Below are 13,082 nucleotides of genomic sequence, written 5' to 3'. Positions count from 1 at the left end.
GTTTAGTCTTCTTCATCACAAAGCTAACTAAATAGTGTAAACTTTTTTTACGAGAAAGAGTAGGTAACATTATCATTTGTTGTCAGAATAATGATATGCTTATAATTGTATGATTTAATGCTAAAAATATTACCGAACTAATTTAGAATTTTACAAAATGTGGAAAAATGTTTTTATAAAATAAATGTTTTTATAAAATAAAAATCTGTCAGTCTCTCTATTAAGTATACTCTACCACCATTTCGGAAAGTTATTTTTACAGAGAAAACCCAAAAAGAAACTCAACATGTAAATACTAAAAGAATAAAATTAAGCATTTCTAGTAGAGCTCTGTGTACAACAGGGTTGGCACTTAGGCACCAATAAATTAAATAGACACAAACATTTATTTTTTCGGTCTCCGCACGATGCTGGTGGGAAGCCGCGTCGGTCTCTCGTCACTGCTGTCCACACCCTACGTGCATAGAGTGAAGATATTTACAAATTTGTTTACAGCTTAACACAACAAATATTTATATTATTGTACACAACTAATTAGGGCTGCCACCTTTAAAAAACGTTTTCTTAAACTCGACGAGTGTTCCAGTGTAATTTTTAAGTATCAAATGACAGATTTACGCTGAGTTAACATTAATTTGAAAAGTTACATTAGAATCGTATTATTTATCTGATTTATTGTAGATAATCCATACCAATATTTAATATCGGTATGGATTAGGTATAATAAAAATTAACCCTTTCCGTTTGTTACCTTTTCAAAGTTCAACAGCTGAATCAATCTTAACAAAATATGGCATAGTTAGAACCTATCTTGCATCATAGAGAGGAATATTTTAATCCCAGAAAACTAAAACAAAATACAGAAAACCCCTTATCCACGCGGAAGGAGTCGCGGGCATTAACTAGATAGTATTATAATATTTTGTGGGTACAAACTTCGAGGTGACAACCCTAAAATGCACAAAGAACAACAATAAAGAAAGCTCACGCAGTAGTTACCTATAATGGAGCAAATCAGTACCTAGTTGGTACCTAAATCTATTCTTCGAGAATTTCCTATTGAAAGTATTGATAGATTTGCGATTTCTATGATCTCTGATGACAAATGATGATTGTACTTAGTCTATTAACTTCAATTCAACCTGAAATATATGCGCGGCTAGTCTAATGACTCCAATTATCCTGTTAGAGCCATGTTAGTCATTTAGGTCATCTGTAATTAAATGAAGAATTTCTGGATCACACAATGATTACACATAGGTGCGTAACATAGCGAACAAAACTACTTCTCGTATGTTTTCTTGCCGACCAAACTTGTTGTACAAAATTATATGCTTTTTGTAAGTATATTATTTTGATTGTAAGAACTATAATAAAGTACCTATGTTGGCATCTTTCTACTCAGTTAATAATAATAATAATTAAAACAAGATCCCAAAGATACGTAGTACCTAATTTGATCAATAAGCAAACATATTTTTTTGCGATTCCTAACATTATAGTAAGTATTGTATTTAGTTATTTCTTGTACGCAACCCTTCCTGGGCGAGTCCGAGTCGCACTTGACCGGTTTGTTCTCAAAGTACCTACCAAATTGTAGTATCAAAAATTATAATTTCATAATGTGTAAATTAAAGCATTAACATTAGTTTTTACATCTGTCGGCACTCCGAGCATTAGTATATATTATGTATGTTGGACACTCGACCGTGAAGTTTTTACCTATCCCAAAATCGCCTAATGTGCTTAAAGATATTTTCACTCCATAATAATAATGAATTAATCTACCTGCAATCTATCAGTGAGGTACCTAACTATATCATTTCACTGAGACGGCCCGTGTCGTAAGTTAGGGTGCGAGTTGCGGGAGGGTGCCAGTTGACGTAAAAATCGAGGAATTTAACGTCGCTGTCACCCACCCGCAACCCGCACCCTACCCCAAGAGACAAGGGATCAGACAGGCGATACAGTACATCCGCTGAGTGGCGAAGTTTCCGTTATCTATGGGTATACCGTACACCTAGTTCTTGTTCTAAGCCTATATCTAGTTCACTCTGCTATATCCACGTTGTTCTTTGTCAAAAACTGTATGGTCTTTTTTGTTTAATATAACTAATCGACAGATTTCAAATATATTGATCACGTATCTTTGATTGATTTCGGCCGTTAGCGTGTTCGGGATATGGATCGATTATACTATTACTATCGTCAGTCATTTTAATAAAAATACTTTTACTGCTTACTTTACTCACTGTAATAATTTTTTTCATTCCTCATTGATCTCCAAAAGCTAGTTAATGAGAACTAAGTATCTTGTCTTATGATAGGAGGGCTCAATCAATCAGGTGAAAACTATTAGGTAACTTTTAATGGTATAAAATTGACGTCATAGTTTCTGTTAAAAAGTTATAGTAGTTTTCGCCTCGTTGACGCTCCCAAAAAATATTCTGCAGGTATTTCTTAGACCTTAAAACTACAGTGGTCTTACGTCAAAGTCCCCAATGGTGAATTTAGCGGCAGCGTCGGGCAGCAGCTGAGCCGGCGGTGCACTCTCCGGCGACAATACCTAGCCCCCATACCCAGGGTTAGTCACAATAAGACAGGTGGCGTCACGTAGAAAGAGCTCCAGACGACAGTGTATGCGCATACATATTATCCGTTTGAAATATAAGCGGTACGGTAAGGTGAAAAGGAATTTGAAAATTTTGGCATAGTGGATGATCCGCCGTTTTTTTTCAAAATCGCGTCACAATAGAAAAGTCGATATTTGGCTTGGGGACGTCATATAGACGCTTTCCCTACAGCCTGGTGGTGGAGTTAGAAATAGACAACCATTATGATAGGATAAGATGCCCTGTATAGAGGCGTGACATAGACATAGAGGCGTGAGTAGTGCCTATTTAATATTTATTAAGCTTCGAATAACGGTACAGTCAAATGTAACATAGTGCCCTGACTCTTAAAGTGGAGACAATGGAGATAAAAAGACGATAGGGATATAATTTTATTTATTTACTAGATGATGCCCGCGACTTCATCCGCGTGGATTTAGCTTTCTAAAATCCTGTGGGAACTCTTCAATTGTCCGGGATAAAAAGCAGCCTATGTCCTTCCCCGGGATGTAAGCTATCTCTGTACCAAATTTCGTCAAAATCGGTTGAACGGTTGAGCCGTGAAAAGCTAGCAGACAGACAGACAGGCACACTTTCGCATTTATAATATTAGGACCTATGGATTTTTATTTTTTTATAATTGGCTGCACGATCGTAAAATGGATATTTTTTTTCTACAAACTTAAAAATATTTGCAATGAGACCAACTCTCTGATAAAATTATTATTATGCCAAGTCTCTCAAGTTTTAATTCTTCAAAAAAGCAATGTTACAAATCGTGCCTCACATCGTACCTACCTACTACCTAATGGATCAATAAGTATCACACTGCGCAAATTTAAGATCTGAGCTCTTTTTGCTTGACGCTAATTGTGCACAATACCAATAATTGTAGTCGTGTAATAAGTGATAACTACGTGATAAATAAAAATAAAAATATGTTTATCTCAGTATACCTTATTAGGCAATATGGATAGGACAAGCCTCTAACACGGTTCGGAAAACAGTTTACACTGAGAAAAGTTATCCAGCAGTCATTCTTTTCTGAATAATTTACAAACTTACCTAATATTGTAAGCATCTATCTATCTAATAATAAAAAATATATAATATCAAACTTATCTAATATTGTAGGTATTTTGTGGACATCTGATTTCAAAGCCAATTTCCATGCAATTATGTCACTGAAAAAAATCATCGCTAATTTTTCCCCAATTAAAGCCGACAAGTTTTAGTTTTAAATTTTGAAAAATATTTCAAGATTAAGAAATTATAATTTATCATCCCAATTCCCACCCGGCGAATTAAAAACGTGTTTATTTGAAAATACATTTTAGCAAATATACTGTTTTTGTACACAAAAGTTAAAATAGATTTAAGTATTTAATTGCCTTCTGTAAATCCCGTTTGGACGAACAAAATATAATATCACGTAATTATCACTATAATAAATTAAGAACTCACTGTAAAACAAGAAACATAAAACATACAACAATTAATAGCGGAAATAATGTGTTAGCTTTAAAAGAGCGATGGATTTTACTACATAATTATACTTAAGATTAGCATACTTGAATTATTTGGGTAGGTATACTTGTATGTATGATAATGTAACTGTTTTAGATGATTAAGTCTAGAATAATGACGAAAACTAGATTTAGTTGAATATAATTACTGTAGTTTTTGAAAATTTCAGTATAACAAAACCAGTTCCATTGAATAAACTATTTAGTAGTTGTAGTAGTAAAATTGCGATCACCTATTTATAGATATAGGTAAAATGAAAATAATTATATTACAATGAATTATTTGTTAATGCCTTATTATATCTAAATTACTTACAGAGTTCCTGGTTACGCTCCTAAAAACTGTAGGTACAGTCAAGATTTATTTGTTTTCTTAGTAAATTTTTTGATCTACTTTTAAATTCAGTAGTACAAAAGAAACATGTCCAGAATCTAACACTCCCCCTTCCAAAAGAAACATATCAATAACCACGGGCATTTTAGCGTTTAAACTATCGCAAGTGATTTTCATTATAATGTACATAATATAACCAGCTCACACTGACTTTTTTATCGGATTGTGTCCGACTTAGTTTGAGACCTGCCTGGGTCACGCAAAGCGCGTTGTGGGATGGCCGAGGTTGGGTGAAAGGTGGTTCCAAATCATCTCTCCACGGTTCCTGCAGATCTTCATCGCTGGCACCATTGACGAAATTCAGGCCTGCGGAACTAGCTAGTTGGGCATACTCCGACAAAAAAGTGAGTGTGAACTGTGAGCTGGTTCAAAAAATTCATAGCCCCTGGTATACTCACATCCTGATCACTCATCATCTCCTTAGTGGACACTGTGGTCTCGATCCTCCTGATAGAGCCCTGGTGGATGTCCACATCCAGCGCGAGGCACTGGAAGCGCCTCAGCAGCAGTACTACCGGAATGGGGAGTATTCCCGCGAGAACCATTGCCACTGCAATGCCGAGCACCCAGTCTGGATAGGGTGTTTTTTCGACACGACCCTAGACAGCAAAAATTTCAAGTTCAAAACGTCCGTCTGAATGAGATACTAGTTAGATAGAATAATAGCGTCGACTCTGATGTCTTTCTCTAAACCAAATGTAAGGTAACTGCATCTTTTCGTCTTTTATGTTGCTAAAAAAGGACGGAAGATGAAATTTAAATTAGACTAAATAGTTCTACTCTACAAGATGCAGGTAATCAAGAATCTCACGTAACTTAGTAAGTTAAGTAGGTACCAATTACTAAGTCAGAAGACAGCCTGCCACGTTGTAGATATCATTGCAAAACAAAGTATTGATGATCAAAGAATGATAAATACTTACCTCTGCAGCATTCCAAGCGCCATAAGTAGGAGGGTAGAGGACCATGAAGATGAGAGATGACAGCAAGATGCAGGACACAATGAAGGGTCCCACGTAACGCCAGGTGACTTGCCAGTACCAGCCCGGACGGTAGCCCGTCATCTCGTAGATGTCATTTGAGAACCTAAAGAAAATGTTAATACCTAGTACTTTTACAGCATCAAAATCACTAAATTTTTCTCCGATTTTACCCAAGTAAGCAAAACAAAACTTGTATAACTTTCTGATTTAGATTAGATTAGATTAGATTTATTTATTTGCTTTCATGTACATTTACATTAATTGATGGTGGGTGCTTAAAGCTAAATATAAGTAGTACATGAGATCGTGTCAGGGTATTGAAAATACAATTTTAGGTAGGTACAATAAAATGATAAATATTAAAGATACAATAAAAGGTTACAATTTAGAATACAATAAGAATAGGATTAAAATTATTATATTATTAATGATTATTTTTTCTCAGTATTTTTAAACTAATTAGTTACAAGAATTTTATTTCATGATATTAAATATTATTATAATATATTTATGAATATGAAAAAGAAAGAAGGCACTTAACATCTGATTCTGAGGTGGCAATTATACTTATTTTTTTTATTGAATACGCTAAAACTTAAAGCCTTGCCTTATCTAATTACTGTACAAATCATGCCCACGTGGAATAGGGCATTTCCGAGCTGAACAGCCAGGCTGATCAAAAAATGAGTCAGCCCTTCTGTCGCTAATTACCTATATCTTTCAATTTAATTACGATTAAATTATGTTATCCATCTTTAATATCATAAGAAAAACTTACTTCTCATGTCCATAGACGTAGACAACAGACACCATTTCAAGGAGAGCCACGACGACAAGGCCGATGGTACCGGCGAAGGAGTCAAACATCTTGAGCCAGTACTCGCCGGCGCCGGTGGTGAAGATGAGACCAACGAAGAAGCAGAACGTACAAACGGCACCTAACACAACGTAGAATAAGAATTAAGATACAACGATAGGCATGAGATAAGATACAATTAAGGTACAAACTGATATAAGAACAATAATATCTACTGATTGAAACATAAAATTTAGTAAAATAGAGTGGGAATAAGCGTAGCAGGTAAAATGTGAGTTCTCAAAAATAAATCGATAGCTTTCTCTTAAATAGTATCAAATATCAAGGAACATGTAGATACAGTGAAGTACCAGGAACTATAGCAGAGTGAACAACATGGTAACTAACACAACTATATAAACTGACAATAGAACTAATAAATATCTTGCTGAATTCGTAGACTTTTTGATTTAGTGATGATCTGTTAATAGCTAATAAACAACCATCAAAAACCATCAGTAATTATTTTGTTTTTCAACAAGTATAATATCAAAAGTGTATCAAGACAATCTCACCAGTGATAACAGGCTTGCTGAATCTCTTAAAGAAGTCAATATCGAAGATAGTGCACAGCATTCCTTCCATGATACCAATCTGGCTGCCGAGACCCAGGGACAACAGCATGAGAAAGAAGATGATTGACCAGAATGGAGCGGGGGTTAGCTTCAGGATCGCTTGGGTGAAGACGATGAAGGCAAGACCGGTGCCTTCTGCAGCCTGGGGCAAAATTTTAACAACTTAAGTCCATTATTTTATTTTTATTGTATTATTTTGTTGATTTTATGGGCCTGTTTCATAAATTTTATCAGATAGATAAATTTTATGCAACGGATAAATTTGACATTTTGACAGATTCCCAATACAAAAACCCTCGTAGTTTTAGTTTTAAGTTCGCGTTACAATTATCACCACTATATCATCTTACAAATCCAACAACCGACCATCAAAAAGTGTAATTTATGACCTACTAGCTGATGCCCGCGACTTCGTCTGAATTAGGTTTTTTAAAAATCCCGTGGGAACTCTTTGATTTTCCGGGATAAAAAAGCCTATATATGTCACTCTCCTATGTCTTTAACTATAGGTATCCCTGCAAAAAAAATCACGTCGATCTGTTGTTCCAATGCGACATGATTGAAGGACAAACCAACAAACAAACACACTTTCGCAATTATAATATGGGAAGGTACTAATGGATACTGATTTTGAATAAATTATCTGACTGCCTCTGAAAACTGTCATTATGTAAAATTTATTCGTTAGATAAAGTTTATCTGGAGATTGTGAAACGGGCCCTAACAGTTTTGTTTTTAACTTTGTATTAGGTATATTATTATTATGGGACTGACATATTTAGTTACAAAAGCCCTTAGCTTCAGGTAAAAAAATATATTATAATTTTGACATTCTTTAGAGCTATAGGTATACCGTTTCACTGAGACAGCTCGTGAGGTATGACGCAGGTTGCGGAAGGGTGACAGTTGACATAAAAATCAAGGCATTCAACATTCAACGTTGCCATCACCCTCACCCCTGTAATGTTGTGTTAAATAAAATAATGTTTCTTTAAATTATCTGGCTTTATTTTAATATTTACACTTGGATTATCTTAGTAATTAATATTAATACAATGAGCTTAGTGTGCACGGATCTGGCCAACTCTTACAAGTGAAAGTCTATCAATTGACGTTGACACATGACAGGTGACACCTACGTACGACATTGACAATAATTGGTCACTTGTCTATGAGTTGTCTCTGCTACATCATCCCCTTTTATTTTTTAAAAAAAATATCTACATAATCATCCAGTTACAATTTTGAAAAATTACTTACATATATCATCCCCTTTTAATTTTACATAACTAATCATCCCCTTTTAAATTTACAATTTACATAATTATTACTTAATTAATTTTATAATATTATTGTGCCACACTTCTTAAATTTACTACAATTATTGACTCTTAAACTACCCATTCAACCAGCGATGGACAGCCTGTCTGATTGAAACACAAAGTCTACGCCGCCGGTCGAATATGAAACGAGGTTCTAGTATATTGTACATTATTTTTGTCTATTATTACATATGCTCTATATCCATTATATCTAACAATTTCGCCTTCTGACCAAATATTCTTACTTGGCTCTTTTTTGAACCAAACTTTTTGCCCTACAGTAAACCTACTTTTAAATCGACTTGTCTCATTATAATTTTTTATATTTCTAGTTTGTACATTATTAAACTGTTGAGTTACATTCTGATTTAACTTAGGTGTTAGGTATTGTGAGCTAACAATCAACTTAGTTTTTAAATTTCTTGGCGCAAAGCAAACTGGTTTACCATTTTGAAGTAAACAGCATCCGAGACCACTCTTTGATGCGTCACACTGAATCGTTATAGGCAATTTACTGTTAAAATTCTGTAAAATGGGTGCTTGGCTTAATTTAATTTTAATATTATTATAAACATTTTCATGAACTTCCGTCCATAACCACTCAACATCTTTCTTTAATAATATCTGAAGCGTTGATGCAATATCAGCCAAGTTAGGTATAAATTTTCTTAAATAATTGACCATGCCAAGGAAAATCTGTAACTCTTTTTTATTATTAGGACTTTTCATATTAATAATTGCACTTACCCGCTCTGGGTCTATTTGCATACCTTTCTCAGAAAAAATATGGCCAAAATACTTCACCTCTTTTAATTTATATTGAAATTTATTCTTATTAAAGCGAACATTATGTTCTCTAGCCCGTTCAAAAACCTTTTTTAATATTGCATCATGCTCTTGTTCAGTTTCACCACATATTAACAAATCATCACAGTACACTATCACGCCTGGAATATCTCCAAAGGCTGTTTCACTATATTTTTGGAAAATTTCCGGTGCTACTGATAAACCAAATGGCATTCTTAGGAACTTATAACAACCAAATGGACTATTAAATGTACATAAATCATTCGAATCTTCTGAAAGTTTAATATTATAAAAACCATCGGATAAATCTAGCACTGAAAAATACTTTTTATTACAAAGTTTAGTTATAATTTCATCAATGGTGGGAATCAAATGATGTTCTCTTATTAATACTTTATTAAGATCTTTAGGATCTAAACAAATTCTAAGCGAACCATCTTTCTTTTCTATAATAACCAAGTTGCTTACAAAACTTTTAGGGTGATCGACCTTCGCGATGACTTTGTGCTTCACCAGAGCTTCCAACTTGTCCGCAAGGCGATCCTTCAGTGCGTTAGGCACTCGCCGTGGGGGTCGCACCACAGGCTCCACGCCAGGTTGAATGCGTAGCTGCAGTGAGCTCTTAAACTCCCCGACTCCCTGAAACAGTTCGTTATTCATATTAACAATTGAGTCTTTACTCATTTTCATATTATTATTAGTGCAACTTGTAAGTGTATTAATATTATTATTAGTATTTAAGAGCCTAAGCTTTACCAAAGAGCCTAGCCCTAGGATCGGTCTAACCGGTTCATTAATAATTAAAAACTCAGTGTTGAACCACTCATTGTTATTAATATTATTATTAGAATATACTTTTAATGTGACCTTTCCTATAGGAAATAATTTTCCTCCACCAAAGACTTCTATTATGGTTTTTGTCTCAGACATTTTTATTTTTGTCTCATCATCGACAATTTTTTTAAGGTCCCGCAAACTCAAAACATTTATTTGGGCCCCCGTGTCACACTTAAAACAGACCCTCTTATTTTCAACTTGCAACAACGTATTCCATTCATTTTTAGTAAAATCTATTGAGTATACTAGTCATAAATCATGAATGTTATTGATATTATCCAGCTTTTGATTCTTAGACATACATCCTACACTAAAATGATTTAATTTTCCACATTTTAAACAAGTTTTTCCAAAGGCTGGACACTGCCTAGGACCATGTACCTTATTACACTTTTTACACTGATAATTGTTTTTATTCAAGTTATTTTTATAATTATTTTGACAATTTTTCTTATTATTAATATTATTATGGGGCCTACTATACTTAGCTTTGCTATTGTTGCTCGCCGGGGTAGTCAGCTGCCGGGTTGTGCTTGCTGCTGCCACCGCATTCACCTCCGAGCTGTGTAGCACCATAAGTTGCTGACTGGACAGCTCCGCTGATCGACATATGTCCAGTGCCTTGTCCAGTGTGAGGTCCTTAATTTCTAATAATTTTTGTTGCACTCGTGTCTGTTTCACGCCGATGACGAGTCTGTCCCTTAACATCCTGTCCTTTTGTTGACCAAAGTTACAGCTGTCTGCCAGTTTTCTTAAGTCTGAGTAAAATGTGTCAAAATTTTCTCCGTCTTGTTGTACTCTTCTATTAAAATTGTAACTTGCCATTACTTCATTACTTTTCGGCTTGAAATATTCGTCGAATAACTTGATAACTTCCTCTAATTTCGGTTTATCTTCTTTTTTTAATACGTTGAGGTATAGTTCCAGGGCTGAAGATCCAATGCAATTTAATAATAATGCTGCTTTTCTTGGTTCAGACAACTTCTCAAAACCCGCCGCCAGCATAAATATCTTAAACGAATCCTTGAATTTTTGCCACTGCTGCCAGCACGTATCCAAATCTTCCAGATCTATTCCTCGCGGCATCTTAAATTCGACACCACACATGTCGCCTTGCATCGTAGTCGTTGCCCCGTCAGCCATTGTCTTTGTTCAGTCCAAACTTACAATCCGTTTTAATCTGATGTTTTGTTCGAAAACGGCTGCGCCATGTAATGTTGTGTTAAATAAAATAATGTTTCTTTAAATTATCTGGCTTTATTTTAATATTTACACTTGGATTATCTTAGTAATTAATATTAATACAATGAGCTTAGTGTGCACGGATCTGGCCAACTCTTACAAGTGAAAGTCTATCAATTGACGTTGACACATGACAGGTGACACCTACGTACGACATTGACAATAATTGGTCACTTGTCTATGAGTTGTCTCTGCTACAACCCCACCCTCACGCAACCCGCACCCCACCCTCACGCAACCCGCACCCCACCCTCATACAACCCGCACCCCACGTTATTTCGTTAAAATCGGTTAAAGAGAAGGGCCGTGGAAAGCTAGCAGACAAACAGACAGGCAGGCACACATTTGTAGGCATTTATAATACAAGTAAGTATAGATAATAACCTCTTCCAAGTTCTTGCTCATGGAGCATCCAGTGAGGTTCAGCCTTGCAATATCTGAGCTGTTCACGGTTGCGAAGTGCTCTTCATAGTACTCCTGAGTTGAGTTCCACTCGAATCCGCTTATATTATTATGCGCTAGAATCTTTACTTCCCTGAAATAAATTGAAATAATTGTAACAGTTTACAATGAGCGGGCGTGATTAAAATTCATCAATCGTCATCAATCAATAACGTATAACATTCCACTGCTGAAAGAAACTCGAGATATCAATTAATAAAATCGATATAACGTTACAGACGAACGTCCCTGAATCGGATGACATCCATAGCGCTCCGGTAAATAAGGGCTTTGATTGAGCCATCTCCATTTACTATTGATTGATGATGCATTTGTACAATGTTGCATAATGCACGATTGTACGAGAGATATAAAGTTGGCCACTGCCATTACAATTATTAATTAGGTACAATGTTGGTCTGTTCTTCGCTATTAAGTATCAAGTAGTAGTAGTATTTTCTATATAAGTAGGTTTAAAACTAGGTAAGTACATAAGTATTTTTCTTTGAGTAACAAGCTTTGGTCTGCGTCGATTTAATATTTTTTTTTATAATTCCGTTGGAATTCCTCAAAATTCTTCCTTATTTTGATACAGCCCTGGGAAATATTTTCTCAAATATCTTAATAAGGCTAATAGGTAAGTGAAAAAATACAGCATAAACGAGGCTAAGATAGGAAAAGACAAGTTAAAGATCAGGTCATGACCATCAATCCAAAGACAAAAAGTTTTAAACAAAATGAAATGCCATTTGACGACCTCCCTGGCACAGTGGTCAGCATTGTGATTTTATAAGTGTTCAGTTCCCGGTAGAGGCAATTTGGTAATTTATAATTCCTAAATCGTCTCTGGTCTGCTCTAATGGGAGGCTGCGGCCGTCGCTAGTTACAACCCTACCGGCAAAGCCGTACCGCCAAGCGATTTAGAGTTCCGGTCACGTTCCGGTACATTACCGCATAGAAAATAGAAACCGATCAGAGGTATGGGTTTAATGAAACGGATTCGGATTTTTTTTCTCCCGCGGATATCCGCGGATCCGGAACATCACTAGACTTTTGTACTATGTAGAGACCACTTACTTGACAATACATTTCTCGACCATAGTATAAGCTTTGAAGCCGAGGATGCTGAAGATGACCACAGAGGCGTATATAGCGGTGAGCGCGTTACACACAGACACCAGCAACACGTCTCTGACGCAGTTGTTGTTGGGCGGGTTGTACGAGCCGAAGGCAATGAGGGAGCCGAAGGCCAGGCCGAAGGAGTAGAACACCTGAGTGGCTGCGTCGAGCCAAACTGTCGGATCTAGTAGCTTTGCTAGCTGTAGGAGAAATATTATTGTGTAGAACTGATAGTTATACCCAATAAATATTGATTGTAACCGGATTTTAAGTGAGAATTTATAACGATGGATCCCCAAAATATAAATTTAAATAACCAAAACTTGTAAGAAATAATATTACTTATATAAAGAAGTTTGGCTTTCTAG

The 13,082-nt window shown here is 35.5% G+C and overlaps 1 protein-coding gene across 4 annotated transcripts in view; it reads right to left on the bottom strand.

Moving 5' to 3' along the window:
* Nucleotides 1-13,082, bottom strand: part of LOC117983655 (sodium- and chloride-dependent transporter XTRP3) — a 41,182-nt gene that overhangs the window by 5,724 nt on the left and 22,376 nt on the right. For 2 of the 4 annotated variants that reach the window (XM_034970269.2, XM_069499753.1), the window contains exons 6-11: nucleotides 12,673-12,914; nucleotides 11,539-11,689; nucleotides 6,887-7,088; nucleotides 6,294-6,453; nucleotides 5,456-5,618; nucleotides 4,931-5,131 (exon numbers count right to left, since the gene is read on the bottom strand). In XM_034970269.2, the coding sequence (XP_034826160.1) occupies nucleotides 4,931-5,131; nucleotides 5,456-5,618; nucleotides 6,294-6,453; nucleotides 6,887-7,088; nucleotides 11,539-11,689; nucleotides 12,673-12,914 (1,119 nt within the window). Of the gene's footprint in view, nucleotides 1-383; nucleotides 455-2,488; nucleotides 2,567-4,930; nucleotides 5,132-5,455; nucleotides 5,619-6,293; nucleotides 6,454-6,886; nucleotides 7,089-11,538; nucleotides 11,690-12,672; nucleotides 12,915-13,082 lie in introns of all 4 variants that reach the window. The other 2 variants (XM_034970270.2, XM_069499754.1) reach the window with 2 other exon arrangements.

This window comes from Maniola hyperantus, chromosome 7, assembly GCF_902806685.2.
Source record: "Maniola hyperantus chromosome 7, iAphHyp1.2, whole genome shotgun sequence".
Classification (NCBI taxonomy): domain Eukaryota; kingdom Metazoa; phylum Arthropoda; class Insecta; order Lepidoptera; family Nymphalidae; genus Maniola; species Maniola hyperantus.
This window is presented reverse-complemented; position numbering and strand designations above follow the sequence as displayed.